Below are 23,785 nucleotides of genomic sequence, written 5' to 3'. Positions count from 1 at the left end.
CATCCTGTCAACCTCGTGGACCGGATTGTTTACCCGTCGGCCGGATTTGAATACCGATTCGATGACATGACACGTCGACATCTATCCCCAAATGGTCTTCCGCGGATCAGTTTGCGAATATAGTATTTGCGTGTCGGAAAGGGCCGCCCCATCAAGCCGTGTCGGGCATGGCGCTATCCACCCAGGACCTATGAGGGCTGCAGATGAGGCTTGGAGCTGACGAGTCCTCTACGGATTGACCGCACTGGAGAAAGTAAAGATAACCGGGGAGGAGGAGCATCAGTAAGGCAGCGCCAAATAAGAGGGAGAGATCGAATTCTCACCAGCAGCGGCTCGACCCGCTAGTCGGCTCCAACCGCCTGGCGGATCTGGCTTCTGGGCGCTTCGATCCGAAAAGCCCCCCATCCCACTACACCTTTTCCTCGCTACTGGCTCATGATCGCTCTCATGGCCTCAGAAGCGGTCCGAACTATATCCCTTGAGGGTCATGAAATCGTATCGTGTTGGGAGGCTAGCAAGAATATAATTTGAAGGCCTCCGATGTCGCCGCCGTGGTATAAACTCGGCATCCCTTTCTATGGGCTCTTGCATTATTTGCCTCCCATACTACGGTTCCATTCTTCTTTCCTTCTTGAACCGTTCCTCCTTCCTTCCTGAACCGTTCTTCCTTTCCCCCTAAACATCCCTTAAATCCCCTGCTAACCCCACTTTAATGGGTAGCGGGATACAGAATCTTTCTAGAAAAGATGGGCGAACTCCAGCACTATCCGGCCGATACACCCAACGTGCCCTTCGCACAACGCCCGATCATCATTCTGGGTGCGGGCATTATTGGCTGTGCTGCAGCGCGACAGCTTCTACAGGACGGCTTTCCAGTCATATTGGTCGCGGAGTATCTACCTGGTGATCAAGATTTCCGCTATGCTTCCGCATGGGCTGGGGCGGCATGGCATCCAGCGGGCGGAATTTGTTCGGAATGGCGATATCTTCAAGCCATCAGTCATCGCCACCTGCTGAAAATGGCACAAGAAGAACCCGAATCTGGAGTCAGCATTGTTGATGCCCTGGAGTATGTCGAACGACCCCCCGCTGAAAATTCGTCGGCATGGGGAAGGACTCTGGCTGCCAAGGTAAGACAGCTCGCATAAGCAGTAATAGACACAGTTCGGGGGTTGACACAAGACCTAGTGGCGTGACTTACAACCGGGTGAATATCCATCAGAATTCAGCTGTGGATGGTCGTACGAGACTCTCGTCACCGATCCCACCATCCACATGCCGTATCTGGGCAAGAAGATCACTGCTCTGGGCGGCCAGTTCATTCGCAAGCGGGTAGAGTCTCTTGAAGACCTCTATCACATGTTCCCCGAGTCAAGTATATTCATCAACGCTAGCGGAATCGGAAGTCAGACCCTCAAGGATGTCCAAGATGACCAGTGCTTCCCGGAACGGGGGCAGAACGTGTTCTACAAGACGGAAAACTGTCGCACAATGTACTTCCGGAACGGCCAAGAATACACCTACGTGATCCCTCGACCCATGTCACATGGTGTCATCTTGGGAGGCGTCAAACAAGCTGACAACCTGTAAGGCCTGATCACGAATACCTAAGCAGCTACACCTTTGGGGACACCGAATACTAATTCTATAACAGATCCTCCGAGCCAGACATGGAAATCGCCCGAGATGAGATCGCACGCGCACATCGTCTTGCGCCCGAAATTGTTCCCGAGAACCCACCCGAAGACACCCTCAGCTACATCGTCGGCATCCGGCCCTCGAGGAAAGGTGGCTTCCGCTTAGACTCAGAGCAGCACGAAAACCGGTACATCCTCTCAGCCTATGGATTCGGCGGAGGCGGCTATGCCTTCTCGTACGGAGTCGCCGATGCCTTGTGCAAGATGGTGGAAAAGGTGGAGCGAGAGAATGTGATCTGATCTGATCTTTGTGATCGAGGGTGCTGATATATTCATGGGAAGAATGCTGGCCATTCGGCCCTGTGGATGGGAAGTTGACGTTGACGTTGACGTTGACGTTGACGTTTAGTAGATTCATTAATTGGCATTGAGCAGTATCGTCGCAGCACCCTCAACACTATTATTAATACAATACATTAGAGTACTCACAACTTAAAGTGAAGGATTGTCGATACAAACAAAATGTTAGCCGCACCAGTAATCAGCCATCCATAGTATCAACAAACCCCATTTCCGCCTCAGGCAACAATACACACATACACCTCGTATCCGTATCGAAATAACAGATTCTGACAAAACACCCCTCCTTCAACGCTGACAAATGTACCGCCTTGCCAAGCAGATCAGTCAATCTGCATCTTCTGATTGGACAATGATTCTCCACGATCCAGGGAATCAGTAATTAAGCGTGTCAGCAGGGTGCATTAGCGTCTGTCTTGCGCCTTGGTTCTCCGGAGGGGGGAGCTCGTATAGGACTTGGTGGTGTAGAGTGAGTGTTTCAGGGTGCTAGTGATGATGTAAGTATGCGTTGTTGTTGTTGTTGTTGCTAGATTGAGTGCTTATTTTTATATTTATGCTTATGCCTATGCTTATTATATGTATGTGTGTGCATACTACGTATGTATCTATATACTATATGTTGTGCTACACTAATTGCTTTAGGGGAATACTAGACTAGTTTAAGATCATCACTACACTGATGCGTATGTACTGACTCACAGTTGGACAGTATTGAAAGGGAAGGGAAGATCATAACCCATTATATTCAATCTACTTACACTCATCACATCATCACTATCAACACTTTACACACATAGCCATGGCTGCACCCTACAAATACCTAATAATCATCTTCTCACCCCTCTTCTGCCTCCAGCGATTCGTACTCTTCAACAACTCAGGACACCCCCTCAACACCCACGGCCACTTTCTCAAAAACTGCTCCGTGACCTCCCAATTCGCCGGATCCGACGGCTCCCCCCACACCAACAAACTACACGTATCGGACGCATTATCCCAGAACCCCATAACATCATGACAAAGCTCATCATCATCGAACCGATCAATCATGAGACACAGATTATCCCGGAGGCGCGGTAACGGGAAGAAATCCAACCACGGGTGATGCGGCACCTGCATTTGGATCTTCGTCGGACGGAGACTCACAGGTAGTCGCTTTTCCTGGATTGCCTCTGGCGGGAGGGTGTTGAAGAGGGAGAGGGCATCGTCGTCGTCACACCAGGTGGTGCAATTGCCCAACCCGAGGATCGTCATGTTGGTCATGAAGGCGCGGAAGACGTTTAGTTTGCTGAGCGTGAGGAGGTGGTCCGCGGACGGGGAGCCCCGGAAGTAGCTCTCGTAGGCGACCCGTGCGAAGTGCTCGAATATTCGCCGGATGTTTTCCGGTCTGGAGGCTTCCCTGGTCAGGGTGCGGCGGGTGATGAGGGTGTGGGAGGAGGATGGAGTGGAGGAGGATGATGATGATGATGGGGGGCTGGTTTGCTCATGCTTGGTGTTGGGGTCTAATGCTGATGGTGGGTGTGGTTGTGAGGAGGATGACCGTGTGACCAGGGCATTGTTGTTGCTGTTGCGTTCGGCTTGTTTTCGTTTCCCTGCGGTTATCGGGATTAGTCGGGATTGATCGTGGATGGGTGTGTAGTGGATGTATCTCACGGTATGCTCGCTGGTTCAGCCGGTTCTGTCGTCGTCGACGTTCCTGGCGGTCGCAGAGACCAGCCCAGTCATCTTCAGGGTCCACTTGAGCGGCGGCGGTAGAAGCAGCAGCAGCAGCAGCAGCAGCGGGGGTCACCACGGGGAGTGGCGGTGATGAGGAAGACCGCGTGGCTTTCTCCGTGCTGATGTCTTGACTAGTCGGCGACCGTAGCAAGTCCGATCCCATGTGAGTGTGTATGAATTGAATGGATCCCTGTACTGAGAGGCGAGAGATGATGATAGTGACGATGGGGGGAGATGATCGGAGAGGGAAAGCCGCTATAACGGAGTAGGAAAGGCAAGTCGAGATTCCATGAAAAGAGCAGGTCCGCCGGTGCTTTTAAAGTCCAGCGCTGCGACTGTTTCGAATGGGTTTCGAGGAGACTAACCCGAAGGGTAGTAGTGGTTGCTCATCTTACATCTGGTATGGTTCTGTAAATACCAATGATACGTTACGCGTTAGGAGAACATCTTGTATAAGTTGGTAAGTAGTACATTCATTCTGTGTCGCTAATGACCCAATTAGAAAGTGGTTGTGGAGGAGGTATCTCCAGCAGGCAATAGAAGATACCCATACTGTACATATCGATTAGAATACAAACAAGCCACCCAAACGCTAATTATACTGAACAAAACAAAGCTAAGGGCTTCGAGACCCTGTCTCTTCTCCCTTGATGACTCGCTCCAGATGTGCTCGCTCTCCACTGTTCTCTACCAGATTTCGAAACACACCTCCCTCAATGTCGAGCAACTCCTGCGGTGTGCCAAACTCCACGGCCTTTCCGGCATCCATCACGAGGATTCGATCAAAATCCGCAACCGTGCTGAGGCGGTGCGCAATGACAAGGAGCGAGGTAGCGTTGCGTCCAAACTCTTCCCGAATGGAACGCTGAATCAAAGTTTCCGTCTCCATATCCACTGCGGAGGTGGCTTCATCCAGGATCATGATCTTCGGTTGGGAGACTATGGCCCGCGCTAGGCAAAGTAGTTGCCGTTGGCCTTGGGAGAGATTGAGTCCTCCCTGAGAGATGACTGATGACAGCGACGCGAAAAAGTTGCTTGTTTTCACCGGCTCCGTACTCGAGTTCGCGGATGACGGCAATGTACCGCTGTCGCTCAGTGGCTCGCTACTCGAATGCGACGCCAGGGTCAGTGTATCCTCGAACGAGACCAGATGTACGCGTTCTAGAGCGTTGTAGAGTTCCACATCACTATACTCGTTGAATGGATCCAGATTGGACCGCAGCGTTCCCGAAAAGAGCACTGGGTCTTGTGGAATGATGGCAAGACGACTGCGTAAAGCTTCGAGCTTGATTTGCGAGATATCCAGCCCATCAACGAGTATGCGCCCTTGTCGGGCCTCGAGGAAGCGGAACAATGCCAGAGTTAGCGATGATTTTCCGGCCCCGGTACGTCCAACAACGCCCACTCGCTGGTTATTCTCCATAGTGAAGCTTAGTCCGTCAATCACAGGAGGCAGGTCTGGGGCGTAGCCCACAACCAGATCCTCAACTTCCACCTTTCCACGCGTGGGCCATGCCGCTGGCGGGTTATGCCCCCCTTGCTCCTCGAGCTCAATGTTGCAGTACTCCAACACCCGCTCAGTAGCGTTCATGTCTGTTTCCACATTTGCATAGAAGCGCAGGCCCATCGACACGGCATAATTGTATTGTAGCGCAAATGTCATGGCGAAACCTGCCAGTGCCGGAGAGATGCTGGGAACGTACACTACCAGAGCTGCTGTCATCCCGGCCAGCACGGCTCCCGCAATACTCATCCGAAATGATAGCCATCGGTCTAAAAGCCAGAGGTACCACGCTGCCTGAGCGTGACGATCGATGCGATCGTACATATCTTTCATGTAGATCTCTGCTTTGTTGAAAGCTCGAATCGTGGTCAGACCGGAGAGACTGGACCCAAATCGTTCCAGGACAGGACTTTTAGCGGTACTTTCGAGTCGTTTAATCTGACGCATTCCTGTGAGGTAAATCTTGGAGAGTCTAAAGCACAGGACCAGGAGGATACAGGCGAGCACCAGCAGTATCGGGGATACCAACACTCCTGCTGCTAGTATACTAGTTAGCTCCAGAGCTTTGAACACGAAGTGTCCAATGTCATAACCGAGCCTCCAGTCAAGAATGTACATGTCAGATGTGAATCGATTGAGGATCCGGCCGAGGGGCACCGTATCTAGCCACCGCAGCGGTGAGCGCAATACAGCTGCCAATAGGTCATCAAAGAGTCGCTGGGAAGACTCCAGAGACGCAAGGGCAAGGGCCAAAGTCCTCAGAGTTCCAATGATACATGCGGCTACGGAAAAGCATACATATATGCTGAGATAGAACATGGAGTCCTTGTCGACAAAACGTCTGTTGACATCCATTGTTTGAGATTGGATGGCACCGTTCGGATGGGTCGGTTGGGATGAGGATGTGGACGAGTCTGTCCAAACACTTATCCACCAAGACTAATAAATGGTCAATTGTGGTCCGTAACTGGAAGGATATGGACACTTACTCTTCCGACTAAAAGCGCCATAAATGCGACATAAGCCAAAAACGTTATCATCCACCAGCGTAGGCATTTCCCCTTGGTCATGTATGTTGTGTACACTTGCAGGGACACGGCTCCTTTCTCGCGCCTCTCGTCTTCCGTGAACTTCCTTGGAGGCTCGGCGACACTTGTTGCTACTGAGAAGCCTGACTCGGTAGATACGCGCTTCATCGGTGTTATCGGTGTCACAGGTTCGTCGTCTACCACATCAGCATTGCGACCATTTGATGACTTGGCAGATTCGCCCAACAAGTCTATCAAATTCTGAGTGGCTGCCAATTCATCTACTGTCCCAGCATGAATCGTAAGACCGTCCGATAGGATAACACAGTAGTCAGTCCGAGACAGACACAAGCCAAGATGATGCGTGACCAGGATCCTGGTCCTGCCATGGCCTAGCTTGCCGATAAGGGCATGCTCATACACGTGGCGCCCAGTCTCAGCGTCAAGCGCACTAAATATATCATCCATAACTAGAATTCCGGCACGGGAATACAGAGCACGCGCAAATGAAATGCGCCAGCGCTGACCACCACTCAAATTGATTCCGTTTGCACCAATATCCGTCCGATCGGCATCTGGAAACATTGCGATGTCTTTTTTCAACCCTGCGGCGTGAATGACTTTGCGGTAACGATAGCGATCGTACGGAAGACCAAAAAGGATATTGTCCTTTATGGTGGCGTTCTCCAACCACGGGTTCTGAGCAACATATGCGATGGCCGAGTCAATAATCCAGTTGTGGCGAGTGGCTCGCTGATCATATCTCCTGCTTATGGAGGGAGCATGGGGTACTGCCACGGTCCCAGATAAGACATCACACTCCCCTAAGATTGAGGCTAGAAGTAGGCTTTTCCCAGAGCCAGTCTTTCCGGATATTACACTGAGACCCTTGGGAGGGAATTGCAAGGTGAGGTCTCGGAGCAGAAAGCGCTGGTCGAACTCTGCCCCTTCTTCGCCAGGCCAGGCGATGGTCGCATTGTGGAAGGAAATCTTGTCGACAGCAGAGGTATGGGGGGACTTTTCGGACGAGTCCAGATATTGTTCGATGCGATCCGCGCTAATCTTGGCCTCCATTCCCTTCGAAAGTAAATCAGGCAAGCTTGCCATGGCTGATTCTAAGGAGCCGAATATGGAAAGAGTCGTAAACGCAACGGAAGCAGAAAGCTCGCCACGAGTTAGAGTATATACTGTCAATGAGACGGCAGACAGCATTAGAGGTCCCATAATCCACACCGACACCATGCCAATAGTATACAGTGAGGTTTGCCAGAGGAGCCCTAATTCAACGCGGCGCTTCTCGCTAATGCGATCCTGCCATTGCTGCTCCAATGCTGCAAATTTGATTTGGCGGACCCCATGAAGAACCTCTCCTACAGCTCCCATTCGTTTATCGCTTGCCTTCATGTATTCTTCTTGTGCCGTGGAGTAGTTCTTCGTCAAATAGGCGTTCATAGGGGCCACAAGAAGAGCAGTTGCGACACCGGCCAACAAACTCGGCCATCCTATGAGATTGACTAAGAAGACACCTCCTATGAGCAGTCGGATGACAGATGAGGGAATCAAGTAGTTGAACATGACGAAATCTGCAATCCGTTTGGAGTCCACCGAGGCAAGATTGATAGGGCTTTGGCTGACGACATCCTGTTGCGGTTCGTCTGCATCGTGGTCATCCCCTTCCTTTTCCTCTAACGATACAAGCTGCTTGACATCCTTACACCTCATTGACTTGGCGAACACGAGTGCTGAAAGTCCTTCGTAAATCGGGATCCAAAGCTTTGCATATATGATCCACCAAAGCCACGATTCGATGCTGGACGAGATGATGAGTACGGTTCCCAGCCCAAACACCCAGGCCCATGCCTCATTAACGTCCTTTGGGCTCTCGTCAGGGTTGGAATAGCGGTTCTCGAGCGATTTCAATATTCCGTACATCGCTGCTTGTGGGCCGAAACTTAACACACAGATAATCATGCTAAGTGATGACTGAAGGATGAGTGACTTTTGGTGCGCCACCACGAGGGACCGCCAGAGTGCCCGCGAACCACGCGTACGATCAAGATGTGCATGAAGAGTCTCCGAGCGTGTATCAAACGGCATCTTGGGGAGATCATCGATCTCGAGGCCTTCATTGGCGACCGCATGGTCCAAGAGATCGTTGACCCAGCTGAATGTGAACCGTTCCATAGCACTCACAGTACGCTCTCGGTCGACAATCTGGCCATCATGGTACACGTTCGGGCGGCGGGGAAGTAGAAGACAGAGTGTAGCCCGAAACAAGGATATTCCAAATTGACTTATCACTAATCCCACCGACACGGCATCTAGGCGATACCCAGTATTCCAGACCAAGCCAATCTCTAAGCAGGGGGTTATGGCGGCGAGTAAGCTAGCCCCGAATCCATATACTCCTAGCACGTACCGCTTGGTAGGTGCCGGCTCAATGAAGAAGCCAATCGTTTGTACGGATAGAACTCCCTATATTCGGGTTTTCCGTTAGAGTTAGTTCGAGTCATAACAAACATTAAGCTGTCGGACTCACCCAGCTCCCCATCTGCAGGCAAAAGGGAACAACCAAGACATGTTGGCCCTTTGTTATGGACAGGATGGCTTGTGCCAGCGATATCCCAAGCCCAGTGAATGATAGAATGGCTATTCCTAGTCTCTGCCAAAGATCTGAAAAACCCTTCAACGCCTCATCACTGGCCTCCCCGTCCTTATCCTCATAGCCAGGTCTGTCGAAAACATGTGCTCCGGGCAGTTGAATCGGGGGTCTTTCTTTGACATGCAAGAATCGCCGGATTATGCAGAGTAGTGCAGGAACAGTACAGCTTGAAATGAGTAGAATGCCTAGAGCGCCTATAGCAATAGACGCCATGCCCTGGTTTGATGCCATCCTACATGGAGGCAGAACCACATTCGTTGCTGTAGGCTGGGGGGTTGATAGTGTCGAGATTAGTTGAAAATGTTAGAGATCTAATTGAACGGTGATTTTGAGAGGTGTTTTGCTCCCACGCGTAGCTGTAGAGCTTGCATTCCACCTGCATTCTTATTGCGTGCCTTGCATCAAGGGGGAGCGGCCACGATCGCGTACCAACACCACGGGTGAATAAAGACACAGAAAGGCAGCCCCTACTTATAGTAAGCCTAATGACTGTGTTCTCCACAGGCTGGTGTGGCATTATTGCGGCAACGATACGGATTTAATTGCAGTAGTCAGTAGTATCCCGGTGTACAGTGTAACAGTCCACCCATCCATCTGACCACAGTGAGGATTGGTCCGTCATTCTCTGACCGATATCGCATGATTGCGAAAAGCTTTGGTGTGACCTTTGCATAGACAAGAAACGTAAACGTAAGGACGGGAATACCTCGATAAAGGCCGCTGTGTTGAAGGTTAAGCACAAACAATCAGCTCTGTATAGATGAACCGCCCAATTCGGTAAGGTGCACGAGGTACTTGGCGGAGTGGCCGCATTGGCTTACAAGATGGCATGAGATTCTGCCGCCATTACGGGCGGTCAATAGGGCGGTAAATATTTACACAGATTCAGACTCATTGTTCCGGGGGTTGTTGAAAATTATATCCGCCTATGTCCGTCTATTCCCCGCAATTTTCTCATCGAGGTCGACGAGGTTCTGCCGCTTATAGCGGTGAGATAAGCGGTAATGATGAGCAGTAAACTATGGCACCCGGGGCAAACAGTAGTGCAGCTTCGGGATCGGCAAAACCAGAAAGCGACCGCGCTAGTCTAGCTTAGGGTAGCTCTTTGGAGGTCAGCAAGTCACGGGGAGAACCCGCTATTATTCAGCGGGGCCGAGATGCTGATTTGCTGACAATCCATGGCCGTACATTGGGCGGCGCGGAGTCGCTGTCCAACTCCGGCCCCGACTTCGCTGCGGAGGACCCCGGCCCATTTTTGCTACTTGGAGTCACTTTCCTCGGTCGGCTCTACTTAATCTCTTCCCCTTGTTGTGGTCAAGGGTTTTGAAGGTCTCTGTGTCTGTTTGAACGCATTCACCCCGCTGCTGCACCCTTCTCTGTCACACTGTCCCGCGATCCACGCGCACCAGGACGGCAATGCTTCTTTCCCAAACCCGGGGGCGTATGCCCTCCGCTCTCCGGAGCATCGCCAAGCGCTCTTTGCTGAACAGGTATGGATAACGGCCTAGAACATGACTTGTGTCCTCCAATTGCTTCAAAATACGGGCTGATATCATTTTCATTCACTCAGTCGCCCTCTGTCCACCACTCTGCCGAAGCAACAGAACGGTAACGATGACGAGTTTACTGGCCTCAACAAGGTCTCCCGCCACATTACCCAGCCCATCTCCCAGGGTGCTTCCCAGGCCATGCTGTATGCCGCTGGCCTCACTGAGGCGGACATGAACAAGGCTCAAGTCGGTATCTCGTCTGTCTGGTACAATGGAAACCCCTGCAACATGCATCTGCTCGATCTCAACAACCGTGTCCGCGAGGGTGTCCAGAAGGCTGGTTTGGTCGGATTCCAGTTCAACACTGTCGGTGTCAGTGATGCTATCAGTATGGGTACCAAGGGAATGCGCTTCTCTCTCCAGAGTCGTGATCTGATCGCCGATTCTATCGAGACCGTTATGGGTGGTCAATGGTATGACGCTAACATCAGCATTCCCGGCTGTGACAAGAACATGCCTGGTGTGTTGATGGCGATGGGACGTGTGAACCGCCCCAGTTTGATGGTCTACGGTGGTACCATCAAGCCTGGTTGCGCCTCCATGCAGGGTAACGCCGACATTGATATCGTGTCCGCCTTCCAGGCCTATGGTCAGTTCATCAGCAAGGAAATCACCGAGCCCCAGAGATTTGACATTATCCGCAACGCCTGCCCTGGAGGTGGTGCCTGCGGTGGTATGTACACTGCCAACACCATGGCCACTGCTATCGAAGTCATGGGCATGACCCTTCCTGGATCCTCTTCCAACCCTGCCGAGTCTGACGCTAAGTACCTTGAATGTCTTGCGGCTGGTGAGGCCATCAAGACTCTGCTCAAGGAGGACATTCGTCCTTCGGATATTCTGACTCGCCAGGCTTTCGAGAACGCCATGGTTTTGGTCAACATCACCGGTGGCTCCACCAACGCCGTTCTTCACTTGATTGCCATTGCGGACTCTGTTGGTATCAAGCTGGATATTGAGGACTTCCAGTCCGTTTCGGATCGCATTCCTTTCTTGGCGGACCTCAAGCCTTCCGGCAAGTACGTCATGGCTGACCTGCACAAGATCGGTGGTACTCCCTCTCTGCTCAAGTTCTTGTTGAAGGAAGGTCTCATCGATGGCTCTGGCATGACTGTCACCGGTCAGACCCTGGCTAAGAACTTGGAGAATGTGCCGGACTTCCCTGAGGATCAGAAGATCATCCGCCCCCTGTCCAACCCCATCAAGGAAACTGGCCACATCCAGATCTTGAGGGGTTCTTTGGCCCCTGGTGGCAGTGTCGGCAAGATCACTGGTAAGGAAGGAACCGTCTTCACTGGAAAGGCTCGCGTCTTTGATGATGAGGATGATTTCATTGCTGCTCTCGAGCGCAACGAGATCAAGAAGGAGGAGAAGACCGTCGTTGTCATCCGCTACACTGGTCCTAAGGGAGGACCTGGCATGCCCGGTAAGTTGCTACAGCAAATGCTCTCCTTTCCACTGCGCACGTGTACCAGTAAAGCTAACGAATTGCGACGAGTAGAAATGCTGAAGCCCTCTTCCGCCCTGATGGGTGCCGGCCTCGGACAGTCCTGCGCCCTGATCACCGATGGCCGTTTCTCCGGTGGTTCTCACGGTTTCTTGATCGGACACATTGTTCCTGAAGCCGCCGTCGGTGGCCCCATTGGTCTGGTCAAGGATGGTGATGTTATCACTATTGATGCCGTGAAGCGTGTTCTGGATCTTGATGTTGAGGAGACCGTCCTCGCGCAAAGAAGAAAGGAGTGGGAAGCCGACAAGGCTGCTGGCAAGCTCCCTCCCACCGGCCTGACCCTCAGAGGTACTCTCGGCAAGTACGCTAGGTACGTATCACACGCTTTTAACTGGCATCACATATATCTATACGATGCATATCTATGGCTCATGTCTGGACGCGCTGCTAACGTTACCCAATAGAACCGTCAAGGATGCCAGCCACGGCTGTATCACCGACTCTCTCGAGTAATCGGGATGGCATATATGATTATATGTCCTTCTTTGCGTCCATATATTTCTTCGAAAGTAACTTGTGTCTTATATCAATCTCTTTTTCCTTTTTCAGCTACTCTATCTGGGATGATTTTGGGTCGTTTTGAGTCTGGGACCGCACGTGGCTACTGTTTTGTATAGGCGAATTGAAACGAACCAAAAGTGCTGCTTGTTATGACCTCACTATATGGTCTCGTGTATTTACAGAAGATCAAATACAGCAAATAATATTGTTAAGAATTCATTTATTCTACCTGGAAGCGAGGTTGTTTACTCCGCACCCCATATCCGTTCCACGGCTCGCATCTGGATGCACGTGGGCCATACGTCACATGACTGTCGCTTAGTGTTTGCAAAGTTTGTAAATTTTTCTTATCGGCTTCTACCATCTATCGAGGGGCGTCTCGTTCCTACTTGGCTCAAACCTTACTTCGTCGGACTCACATCTTTCCAGGCCCCTGCTGGAGTATATCTTAATAATGGCTCCTGCTCCGATCGCATCTTCGAGCGATGATATCGCGACTGTTCTCCAACTAGTTACGCCGCCTCAGATTGCCCCGCACCGCTCCCACGACCCCTCCAACAATCAAAAGCGGAGTGATCCCTTCCAGTTCGGCTCCCGGTACCTCGAAGAAGGAGACGATGTCTTCGAGTTCAACGCCTGGGACCATGTCGAGCCCGACGACGAGTTCAAAGCGTTCGCAGAAGTCCAATATTCGAAGCAGCGCGAAACCCCGGTTTCGGATTTCGACAGAAACCGTTTCAATGCCGACCCTGCCAAGTGGTGGAACCTTTTCTACAAGAACAATACAGCCAACTTCTTCAAGAACCGAAAATGGCTCCGCCAGGAGTTCCCTGTCCTTGCGGATGTGACTCAGTCTACAGCGGGAAAGAAGGTGGTGCTGGAGGTCGGTGCAGGTGCCGGAAATACTGCCTTCCCATTGTTGGAAAACAACGAGAACGAGGAGCTCATGGTCCATGCTTGTGATTTCTCCAAGACCGCTGTCAAGGTCATGCGCGAGAGCCCACACTACAACACTAAGCATATGACAGCTGATGTGTGGGATGTCACGGCGGAGCCGGATGAGAACAGCAATGGACTTCCTCCTGGCCTTACTGAGGAGTCGGTCGATGTCGTCGTTCTCATCTTTATCTTTTCTGCCTTGGCCCCAGAGCAGTGGAACCAGGCTATTCGTAATGTGTACCGCGTCTTGAAACCCGGCGGACATGTTCTGTTCCGCGATTACGGACGGGGCGACTTGGCACAGGTTCGCTTCAAGAAGAACCGATACATGGGCGAGAACTTCTACGTTCGTGGTGATGGAACGCGGGTGTACTTCTTTGATCGCGACGAGCTTGAGAAGATGTGGGGCCAATGGACTCCGGAGAAGGGCTTGCACACGGCACTTGCGACAGGAGAGGAAACCGAGGCCAAGGATGAACAGAGCCTTACTGGCATCAAGGGTGTCTTTGACATCGAGAAGCTAGGTGTCGATTACCGGTTGATCGTTAACCGTCAGCGCAAGCTGAAGATGTACCGCTGCTGGATTCAGGGCCACTTCCTCAAGCGCGATACCACTCCCGCCGTCGATGCTTCGAATAACGAATCGTGATTTCCTTTGATTCTTCCCCAAAAGCTTGGCCATGGCTCTGGGGCGTGGTGGAAATTGAAGGATGATCACTCATAGTGGCGTCGGCATGAACAAGCTACTGTTGTCTAGACCACATGCAAACAGCCAGCTTCTTTCCATGTCACACATCTATTACATGAGGATTCGGAGACTTCCTTTCGTTTGGAAGATGCTTCAAACCCATTCGACGCTCGAACGAACTCTCGAAAATCACATGGAACGGAGGCTTAGGGCAGTTGGTCACGCGCACAACCAGTTCGTTGCGGCATCTAGTTGATATTCTAATCGACTTTTCGTGAAAGATATGACTGTCATTCGGCGCCAGTGCTCACTTTCTCAATGAACGCAAAAATGAGTTTCTGATCCTCGATGGAGGATCTGATGATACCCATGACGATAGATAGACTAGACTAGAACTCATTTGGTTACATTCTTGGGGCGACTTTCACATGGATCAATTGATCGCATTAATTTCCCGTCTCATTCATTGGGCGGATGTCGGGAGCCTTGTTCTACCCTAAGTATCACAAGCTCAAGTAGAATGACCCTATCGACATTCCCGACAGCTCATGGTACGTAGGTGAGCATTATGCTTGCCCCCTCATAGTCTTAAGAAACAGACTCAGTGTGGTATCTTATTGTAATCTCTGAGAAAAACTCCATAAGGCGATGTCTGACCCAACGAGACCCATGCATAGTCCGGTATGAGCAGGAACCGCAAGTCGAAAGCTCCTTGAAGTGAAACAAGGGAGATCTGGCCATACTCAGAGACTCAGAACACCAAGGGATCAAACAAACCCCGAGCGGATGTTTTCAGCGGCCACGCGGACATGCCACAGAAGCGGAAGGGGTCTTGTGTCGATTGGTATGTGAGATTCCTCATTCCTGCACTCGTCACCCTCCCATCTGCAACAAAGCCACATAGACAGCTACTGCCGACCCATGTTTCGGATCAGCTCAGTCTTAACTTGCCTTCATGGCTGACAAGTTATCTGTTTGTTTATGTCTGACAATGAGATCAGGCATTCGGTCATGTTATATCCTTCAACAACGCCCCTATGGCAGGTGATACGGTCTGCTGAAGACCTCAGCGCATCCAACCACCATAACCGCAGCTTCAGCAGTCGTCGATCCTGTCCTATTCCGTCGTTCATCTGCCTTACCTATTGCATCTGAAAGCCCTGTTCGGTGTCTTGCGCCTATCAGGGAAACCGTGCGCACTGCACCCACTCTTTCCGGCTGGAGTCTGGGAAATCTGGACGGTCCCAGGCAGATCGGTGCCAGGGCAAAACCTTGATAAAAATAACTTGTTCGATCTTGCGTTCGACGGCCAATTGTATACGCACTGAAGACTCTTGATGATTCGGTCCGTGACGTACGTGCACCTCCACACTCCATCGGTGGATTATGTGTCCCCGTGGGCACGCGGAGATCGGGGGCGTTAGTCGAGAAACTTGCCTAATCTAGTGACAAGCAGGAAAGTAAGAGCTATCCGCATGCGACTTGCAGATCTTCCAGAGGGATATAATAAAGTCGTGCATCTATGACCTTGCAGGACACGACCCGCCCCCTCCTGCCTTCTATATTATCGATACCCTCTGCCACTAGCGCCGTACATCACTCTTCACAATTCATTCTGCTCTCATTCATCATGAAGCTCACAAACTATCTTTTGACAACTGCATCACTCGCAAGCAGTGTCCTAGCTGTTCCAGCTCCCCGCACCGGCTTGGAGGGCAGACTCCGTACGCGGTCATTGCAGCGCCAGTCGCATCCTCTTGCACCACTTCCACTGGACACATCCACCAAAGAGGAGTCCAGACTCCTCGTATCCGATGAAAATACCACCCATGTTACATACAGCAGTAATTGGGCGGGCGCAGTGCGCGAGAAACCACCTCCGCAAGGCACGTATTCTGCCGTGTCGGCAACATTTCGCGTACCAGAACCCACGGCGCAAGGGGGCAGTGGAACGCAGGCTGGATCGGCCTGGGTCGGGATAGATGGCGACACATACAGCAACGCCATCCTCCAAACAGGAGTCGACTTCTACGTGGAAAACGGGCAGACGTACAACGATGCCTGGTATGAGTGGTATCCAGACTATGCATACGACTTCGATCTGGATGTGAGCACAGGTGACACAATTGTCGCCAAAGTGGAGGCCATCTCGCCAAGTCAAGGCGTAGCCACAATTGAGAACATATCAACAGGGAAGAAGGCTACGCAGACGATCAAAGCCCCAGCTGCGACAGCCACACTTGCCGGCCAGAATGCCGACTGGATCGTGGAGGATTTCCAGTCTGGCGACTCAATGGTCGACCTGGCCGGTTTCGGTGAAATCAGCTTCTGGGGCGTGCAAGCACAAGGGGGAGGGTCTACATGGGGTGTAGATGATGCGACTATTGTCGAGCTGAAGCAGGGCGACCAGGTGTTGACGGACGTGGAAGTGCAAAGTGACTCGGCCTTCACCGTGTCATATACGAGCTGATGTGACGGTATATGATTACATTTTCTCATTCTTCGATCATTTTTCTCCATTTTGGCCGGTGACATAATTTCTGTGGTTAATTTTGAAGACGCCTTGATGTATTTCGGTAGTACTTAGGTTAAGGTTGATACATCCAGCATGCGGGCTCGGCTATTGGGAGGAACCAAGAAGGCTATATGGCCCTCGGGTATTTGCCGCATTCTATGATCGCATGCCTTTTCGGCTTTCCTTATATATATCTACTTTCCACTTCCCCAAACCAACTCATTTTCAATGCGAGAATCTATCCATACACACAATTCACCATGTCCCGTATATACCAACTAAGTCGCGCCCTTCAACACAGCCGGATTGGCGCTCTCCGGCCGGGCTCCTCCCTACTACCCGCCCGGCCCTCCCGCCGCTCCGGCTTCAGCACCAGCGCCGCACGCCCATTAATGGAACTAACAGGCTTCACCGAAGAGCAACTAACAGTGCGCGACGCGGTATCCGCCATCTGCGCAAAATTCCCCAACACATACTGGCAAGAATGCGACCAGAACGAGCGCGACCCGAAAGAGTTCCACGCCGCCCTAGCCCGAGACGGGTGGTTAGGGATCGCGCTGCCTGAGGAACTAGGAGGCGCAGGTCTAGGTAGGCCAATTCCACCAACCCTTGCCACTCTTCACGACTAACATCACAACCAGGAATCTCCGAAGCAACGATGATGATGCAAACCATCACGCAATCCGGCGCCGGCATGGCCGGCGCACAAGCCATCCACGCCAACGTGTACGCAACACAACCACTCGCGCGGTTCGGCACGCGCGAGCAACTAGAAGAAACCATCCCCAAGATCATCGACGGTACATGGCGTACCTGCTTCGGCGTCACGGAGCCCAACACGGGTCTCGAAACGCTGAAGCTAAAGACTCTAGCCACCAAAAAGTCCTCCGAAGATGGTAGTAGCATCTACTCCGTCTCAGGGCAAAAGATCTGGATTACCTGCGCGCAAGTGGCCAGCAAAATGATCCTATTAGCGCGCACGACCCCGTTGGAAGAAGTAACCAAGTCTACGCAGGGTCTATCGATGTTCTGCATCGACATCGACCGCACCAAGCCCGGTCTGGACATGCGCAAGATCAAGAAGATGGGCGGACGGGCTGTCGACGCTAACGAGGTGTTCTTTGATGGATACGAAGTACCTGCGGATACCCTCATCGGGCAGGAAAACGATGGATTCCGGATTATTCTGCATGGTATGAACGCGGAGCGGTGTTTGCTTGCCGGTGAGGCATTGGGGTTGGGGTATGCGGCGCTGGAGCGAGCAGCGGATTATGCGAAGGAGAGGGTGGTGTTTGGACGGCCAATTGGGCAGAATCAGGGCATTGCGCATCCGTTGGCGGATGCGTATATGAGGTTGGAGGCGGCCAAGTTGGCGACTTATCATGCTGCGAGGCTGTATGATGCGTCGAAGAAGGATGAGACGATTCCGTTGCATTCGGTGGGAGTGGCGTGTAATAGTGCGAAGTATTTGGCTGCTGAGGCGGCGTTCACGGCGTGTGAGAGGGCGGTGCTGAGCCATGGGGGTATGGGGTATGCGATGGAGTATGATGTGGAGAGGTATTTGAGGGAGTGTTTGGTGCCTAGGATTGCGCCGGTGAGCAGGGAGATGATTTTGAATTATGTGAGTGAGAAGGTGTTGCATTTGCCGAGGAGTTATTAGGGCGGTTCTCGGATATCATGGAAATATGTCTTCAATATACTACTAGTGTCTTCTATCCACAAACTTCATAACTTTATTCCCTGTACCGCTCTTCTCAAACCCACCTATATCTTCAACAAAGGTCAATTTAAACAAATGCCGATTATCCGGTAAAACAAAGAAGAATGTCTCCACTTCATAGACAAATTGCTCAAGAGATATCATATCTTTACTCACCGCGGCACGAAGCACCCTAATCTCCATTGTTGTCTGTGGCGAAGAATCAAGCGTCCTTACAATAATCTGCCCAGGTGCGCAGAAACTCGCCAAACGCTGCGCGATGCTGACGGTTTTCTTTCACATCTGTGAAGAACATCAAGAGCATGTCTCCGGAACCTCCGCCGGTGACACTGACGTAGGAGCTACACCGGTATTCATTTTCGGGGTTCGTGTCCTTGGTTAATCGCTCGATCACTCGGTAACTGGTAGGAAGGTCATGAGTATATTACTCAATCGGAGGAGAGGTTTTAACAGATGGTAAGACTTACAGGTCTTTCTTGGTAGTCAGGGGCCATGATTTAAGGGTGCTACTAGTAGTGAAATGTGCCTGCACAATAGCCTGGATTTCCTCAGGCCCGGGTGGGTATAATATATTAGGGTTGTAGAGCGGATGGATTTTCGCAACTGCGAGAACTTCATCCAGAGAAAATGGTTTGGTACTCATGAGGAGGAAATGAAATATTCACAAAGGAAGTTCGTAATGCTAACGAATGAAGGAAAGGTGGTGGTTTGTTATACCCTCACGTTGCAGCCACCCATGGGTATAGACAAACGCCGTTCAGAACTAAATGATACTTACTACGTGGTTACAACAAGTCAGCTGGGAATCAAACGAGTACTCAAAAACTTCAATGTGGAGTATACGCCCAACCGTGGCATTTCATATCGAGTGATTGGCGTAATCCTGTCTGTTTTCCTCCGAAGACCGACGAAGACGGGATAGAGATTCACTTCCCAAGGCTGGCTGCATATGCTGTAGGTAAGTAGTACGCGCGATTGGACATACGGGAACCAGGTACGGGGCTGTGTCACGCTGCGACGTGGGGATTCGTATCCTCTGCAATCGAATTGGTTACTACTAAAACATTATGAACTGAACTGCTTACTATAGGTACCCCGAATCTCTTCAAGTCCTCAACAAGCAATCAGTCCGAATCCATTACCCCCTCGAACCCATTTCAAAAGTAAACTCCTTCGAAGCAGGTGACACCCTCCAGCGTGCAAACAGCTGCCCATTCTCCACCAGAATGCGCCGCAGCATCTTTCTTCTCTCCTCTACCCCAGGCCACACGCCCTGCCATTCGCGTACATACGGTTCCATGATCTCCAAGGCTTCTCTGACCCACGCCCCTGCCCTCTCCCTGTCAATTAATTCCTCCTGCACCATCCGCCTTTCCAGCTCGCCCAAGAACCGCTCCCTCTCCTGCCTATCTTTCACCGTAGCATGCATGACCGCCAGTAGGATATGCGACCGGATTGACAAGTCCAACTCATTCATATCAATTCCTTGGAGCCCTAATCCAAGTGTTTCCTCCACTGCAACAGCGGCTAGAAACTCTACCTCCTCCTCACTCCCAACCTCTCCCTCCCACCCCCTCCACCACGCCTGCACTCCAATTCCTCCATCCGGCCACCCACACCATATCACCTGCTCCGACTGGCTATCTCCATCGGGACCCTCTCCCCCCGATATTTGTACAAGATACTCTGTCTCCAGCCCATGTATATCATACATTCCCTGCGCGACCAATATCCCAAACCTGTCGGGTCCCTCTGTTTGCCGGGGGGTTACCCCAGCCACGCGAGATGGTGGTGAAGTATCAGGAGTAAAATAGTCAAGCCAGAAGCGCGCATGTGATTCCGAATAGGATGGTGCGCTGGGATTGGCCGTGTGCCGGCGTCTCATAGTTGTCTCGAGCGTGCTGAGGGCCAATGAAGTAAGAGTGGCAAATGGTAGAAAGGGCTGCCTACGGTGTGTACACGCGACAGTGTAGGCCCAGCGAGGGAGTTGCAAAATGTGTATAGATGATGCCGGACTTTGACGCGGCTGACATAGTGGGGAGGAGGAGTCGGGAAGGTCCTGGAGGTCGGGCAGGCGGTAGAAGCGCGCTGTGGTGCGCTGGGTGATGAATGGGGTAGAGTAGTAGGAGCGCCATGCAGAGGAGTGCAGGAGGGCATGGTGGGCTGTGTAGAAAGCAGAGAAATTAGAGAAGGAGGGGAAGTCTTCTTCCAGTTGGGAGGAATAGCGGTAGATTGCTGCTGCTAGCTGTGCGAGGTAGAATATATCCAGGGAACTATTATATACAAGTTATCATGGATCCAGTGCTCTGGAGGAAATTGTCATAGTATGAAATAGATTACTTACCGATTGTAGCGTAAATCACCCTCACCAAAGGACAAGCCATGCGAGTGTAGCTTCTCCACAACATCGAACACCCCATTCCCGGTCCACAGTCCCTCGTGCAGATAGATGAATGCGATCCGCAAGACATCTTCATGACAGGTCACTGGCACGATCCCCCCGTCAACATTGGCCAGAAACTCTTCAGCGCTCATTGTGACGATTATGGCCCGTGCGTCAATAAGAAAATGGATCGTAAAAGAGGAAGAGAATATGGAAGTTCAGATCCGTCCCGCAGCCTTCCAAGATCCGTTTGGACCTCTTTCCCACTCAGGAAAACCTAATTTCCTTTCAAGGGCCTACCGACGTAAGCCAAGCAGAATATACGATCTACATCTTCGTCACCAAGCCTTGTCCATAATTGAAAACTGCTCGACTGCTACAGGAATATGCTACTGAACTATGCTGCTATCATTTAATGAGGTAGGAAAAGGTCTCGCATCCCAACGAACCCTCCGCAAATGACGCTCCGGATCCCTGACATGACTCCGAGCATGAAGCCACCTATAATTATCCATCAAAATTACAGAACCCCTGGGCAAACAATCCGACGTAAGCTGCAGCATCTCTGCCTGCACCTTCTGTCCCAGCAAGCAATTCTTCAACTCCTGCCACGCCAGCACCGCCTCCGCAGTCAACAGGGTGACAATATCTTCGCGAAAACAAACCATACTAGACAACCCCTCAGCATCCATAGCCGTCAAGCCGCCCACAACATGGCGTTTCGTATCACATTTCACAAACTCGGGTGGGACAGTAATACGATACTCAGGCCGGAGCAGGGCAGTGCAAGTTGACGTCGATAGCAGGGAACTCAGTCTGCCGACATTCATTACGGAGAGAGTACCACCTCCACATCAGTCTTCCCGTAAGGACCTGCAAAGCAAAGTACCGGGGTGGGGCTTCTTCATAGCTACAGTCAGTGTACCAAGGGAACTCCTCCATTGTCTCGGATCGGGCCTGATGCAATGGGATTTGGAACGTCGTGCTGTTGGGTCAAACGTCCCAGAACCAGCCGCGGGATGCACTGTGAGTGATGGGCAGTCCGTGGCCATAGTGCTTGTGAAGACCGATCATGAGCTGTTAAAGGTAGTGGCTGGAATCATCCTCAAATTTCAGGCTAACCTTGAGGATGCCAGTGTGCCGGAGGGTGTTCAATACATCTGTGATGTGGCTGGGATGGCTTGCATGACGGAGATCATTAGCTACCAGATGTGGCACAGCGCGTGATATCTCTGGTTTTTATCGGGTGTGTCAGAAGGCCCTCCCCCTATCGTCGCTTGAAGGTCAACTTACTAGCTGTACAGCCCAATGGTTTAGTGGGCTTGATGCTCCTTATTGCTTGCTGCATGTTCAATGAGACTGGGCTCAGCTTCGGACTCAACATACACCTAAAGGCGAAAACAGACAATGAAGAGCAAATACAAGCAAGAGAAGGCTTTGGACTGTTCTAATTTGCAAAATGTCTCTGTATGTTGTAGCATTGACAAGACACGCGGCTTGCTAATCTAAGCTATCTGATCATTTAAGGCGAGAGACAGGAACTACATGGGCTACATATAGAAGCCCCAATAACAGACAATGCAAATTAAGGCGAAACAAGGCTCAGCTGAAACTAAGCACCAGTTCGTATGTCCCCATGTTTTGTCCTACCCTCGGTGCAAGCCTCCGGACACTCGTATGTTGTACTTGCTCTGCTGCATCTGCGGTTGGAAACTTACATCCAGTGGGATTCTTCTTGAGACCAAGACAATGTGGATTATGTCATTAATGTAATTCAGCAAATCCTCAACCTTTCAGTTGTTGAAAGCTGATGTCCAGATTTTCAACATCCTAGACCTAAAGCTTCTTGCCTATGCCTAAATAGGACATTTGACTTCATACCTACCATGTCTGGATCACTGATCCTATTTATCACCAATTGAATGTACAAACCATGCAGAAACATATACCACATATAAGACTTCTAACTTTGGACAGGCAACAAACAGTTCCATTAACAAAGAGATCAGTTAGTGTGAATGACCGAGCACGTCCACGCTCCTCCATAGCTTATAGCACAGATTCTCTGCGGACTACACCTCCACACTCCAATATTAAGAAACTCACCCTGGATTGAATGATATGTCCCAACAAGGAGATATCGAGCCACTTCGCCCGTTACTTCTAAAACCACATTATACTGAACTTGATTTACTCTGCGCTGGACAATGCACATTCCAGGTCCCAGTATAGAGGAGCGCAAGTCCTCTAATCTTGACACCCATTCCGCAGTGTCAAGGTCTTCGCCAAATACAATCCCTTCTCCCTTTCCACTTTGAACTGGTTTCAGGATATACCCATTTTTCAGTCCCGGAGTCTTCTTGCAGTACTTAATGAAGTATTTAAGCTCTAATGAGCCAGGAAGTAGCGTATCAGCAATGTCTTTGTTAAGAGTCTTGGCCTGTACGAGTGTAATGGTGTTTCTTTCTACCAGTGAGTTAAATTTCTGTCTAACAATTCCTAGTATCCGCTTGTCATGCACCAGCAGAATCATTCGCATGTTATTAAAACATCTGAGGCTGATTTGACAGAGCATTTCTGGACTCAGAGCACGCAGTTCTCACTGGTACAGCTTAAGACTGACTTGATGGATCTCTTCCAGGATCTCTCCGTTGTGATAGATCAGTGACAAAAAACGCTTAGTTTCTTGAGATTCAGATTCCCTAACCACGCAGCAGAGTCTATAACTATTCTTGTCTTCAGAATCTGACACAAGCCTGAGATTAGTTGGCAGCACGAAGCAAGGGCTGATTCTAAAATATATTCTGAGCAATTCTATAATTATATGGATATCAATACCAGGTTTATCACCTTTAAGGAGATGTAATGGCAAGTTAAGATTAAACAAACTCAGAATACTGCCTATCATCTATCCGAGTTGTATTATTAGCTACTGTAGAATACCGCTCAATGGTCAGGATCATGATTAATATAATCTACTTTTACAGGCTTTGTTGCACCGACCAAGCCATTACTTCCATCAGTAATCTCCTGCTTCTCTAATGCCTGTTATCCGGACGCTGTATACATCAA

General features: G+C 50.8%; 10 protein-coding genes across 10 annotated transcripts; 6 read left to right on the top strand and 4 right to left on the bottom strand.

Moving 5' to 3' along the window:
* Positions 1–746: 746 nt before the first annotated feature.
* AtWU_00888 (FAD-dependent oxidoreductase) lies at positions 747–1,937 on the top strand (the record flags this gene model as incomplete). Its single annotated transcript, XM_035496003.1, has 3 exons — positions 747–1,130; positions 1,189–1,586; positions 1,655–1,937. The coding sequence occupies 3 exons, from the start codon at positions 747–749 to the stop codon at positions 1,935–1,937; spliced, it is 1,065 nt and encodes a 354-aa protein (XP_035351896.1).
* Positions 1,938–2,807: 870 nt separating this feature from the next.
* On the bottom strand, positions 2,808–3,876 carry AtWU_00887 (DUF3425 domain-containing protein; the record flags this gene model as incomplete). The annotated part of the gene is made up of 2 exons (XM_035496002.1): positions 2,808–3,589; positions 3,651–3,876. The coding sequence occupies 2 exons, from the start codon at positions 3,874–3,876 to the stop codon at positions 2,808–2,810; spliced, it is 1,008 nt and encodes a 335-aa protein (XP_035351895.1).
* Positions 3,877–4,329: 453 nt separating this feature from the next.
* Positions 4,330–9,138, bottom strand: AtWU_00886 (putative ABC bile acid transporter; the record flags this gene model as incomplete). Its single annotated transcript, XM_035496001.1, has 3 exons — positions 4,330–6,156; positions 6,207–8,720; positions 8,785–9,138. 3 exons carry the CDS (start codon positions 9,136–9,138, stop codon positions 4,330–4,332), a joined length of 4,695 nt encoding a protein of 1,564 aa, XP_035351894.1.
* Positions 9,139–10,323: 1,185 nt separating this feature from the next.
* On the top strand, positions 10,324–12,420 carry ilv3 (dihydroxy-acid dehydratase ILV3; the record flags this gene model as incomplete). The annotated part of the gene is made up of 4 exons (XM_035496000.1): positions 10,324–10,397; positions 10,478–11,883; positions 11,959–12,277; positions 12,372–12,420. 4 exons carry the CDS (start codon positions 10,324–10,326, stop codon positions 12,418–12,420), a joined length of 1,848 nt encoding a protein of 615 aa, XP_035351893.1.
* Positions 12,421–12,922: 502 nt separating this feature from the next.
* On the top strand, positions 12,923–14,056 carry AtWU_00884 (tRNA(Thr) (cytosine(32)-N(3))-methyltransferase; the record flags this gene model as incomplete). The annotated part of the gene is made up of 1 exon (XM_035495999.1): positions 12,923–14,056. One exon carries the CDS (start codon positions 12,923–12,925, stop codon positions 14,054–14,056), a length of 1,134 nt encoding a protein of 377 aa, XP_035351892.1.
* Positions 14,057–15,725: 1,669 nt separating this feature from the next.
* On the top strand, positions 15,726–16,565 carry AtWU_00883 (A4/G1 family peptidase; the record flags this gene model as incomplete). The annotated part of the gene is made up of 1 exon (XM_035495998.1): positions 15,726–16,565. The coding sequence occupies one exon, from the start codon at positions 15,726–15,728 to the stop codon at positions 16,563–16,565; it is 840 nt and encodes a 279-aa protein (XP_035351891.1).
* A 305-nt stretch (positions 16,566–16,870) lies between these two features.
* Positions 16,871–18,270, top strand: AtWU_00882 (acyl-CoA dehydrogenase family protein; the record flags this gene model as incomplete). Its single annotated transcript, XM_035495997.1, has 2 exons — positions 16,871–17,198; positions 17,252–18,270. 2 exons carry the CDS (start codon positions 16,871–16,873, stop codon positions 18,268–18,270), a joined length of 1,347 nt encoding a protein of 448 aa, XP_035351890.1.
* A 262-nt stretch (positions 18,271–18,532) lies between these two features.
* AtWU_00881 (AMP-binding enzyme) lies at positions 18,533–18,973 on the bottom strand (the record flags this gene model as incomplete). Its single annotated transcript, XM_035495996.1, has 2 exons — positions 18,533–18,731; positions 18,798–18,973. The coding sequence occupies 2 exons, from the start codon at positions 18,971–18,973 to the stop codon at positions 18,533–18,535; spliced, it is 375 nt and encodes a 124-aa protein (XP_035351889.1).
* Positions 18,974–19,468: 495 nt separating this feature from the next.
* Positions 19,469–20,865, bottom strand: AtWU_00880 (J domain-containing protein 1; the record flags this gene model as incomplete). Its single annotated transcript, XM_035495995.1, has 2 exons — positions 19,469–20,603; positions 20,675–20,865. 2 exons carry the CDS (start codon positions 20,863–20,865, stop codon positions 19,469–19,471), a joined length of 1,326 nt encoding a protein of 441 aa, XP_035351888.1.
* A 561-nt stretch (positions 20,866–21,426) lies between these two features.
* AtWU_00879 (uncharacterized protein) lies at positions 21,427–21,940 on the top strand (the record flags this gene model as incomplete). The annotated part of the gene is made up of 2 exons (XM_035495994.1): positions 21,427–21,458; positions 21,520–21,940. 2 exons carry the CDS (start codon positions 21,427–21,429, stop codon positions 21,938–21,940), a joined length of 453 nt encoding a protein of 150 aa, XP_035351887.1.
* Between the last annotated feature and the right edge of the window lie 1,845 nt (positions 21,941–23,785).

The sequence above is a fragment of the Aspergillus tubingensis genome (assembly GCF_013340325.1).
Source record: "Aspergillus tubingensis WU-2223L DNA, scaffold_2, whole genome shotgun sequence".
Taxonomy (NCBI): Eukaryota; Fungi; Ascomycota; class Eurotiomycetes; order Eurotiales; family Aspergillaceae; genus Aspergillus; species Aspergillus tubingensis.
This window is presented reverse-complemented; position numbering and strand designations above follow the sequence as displayed.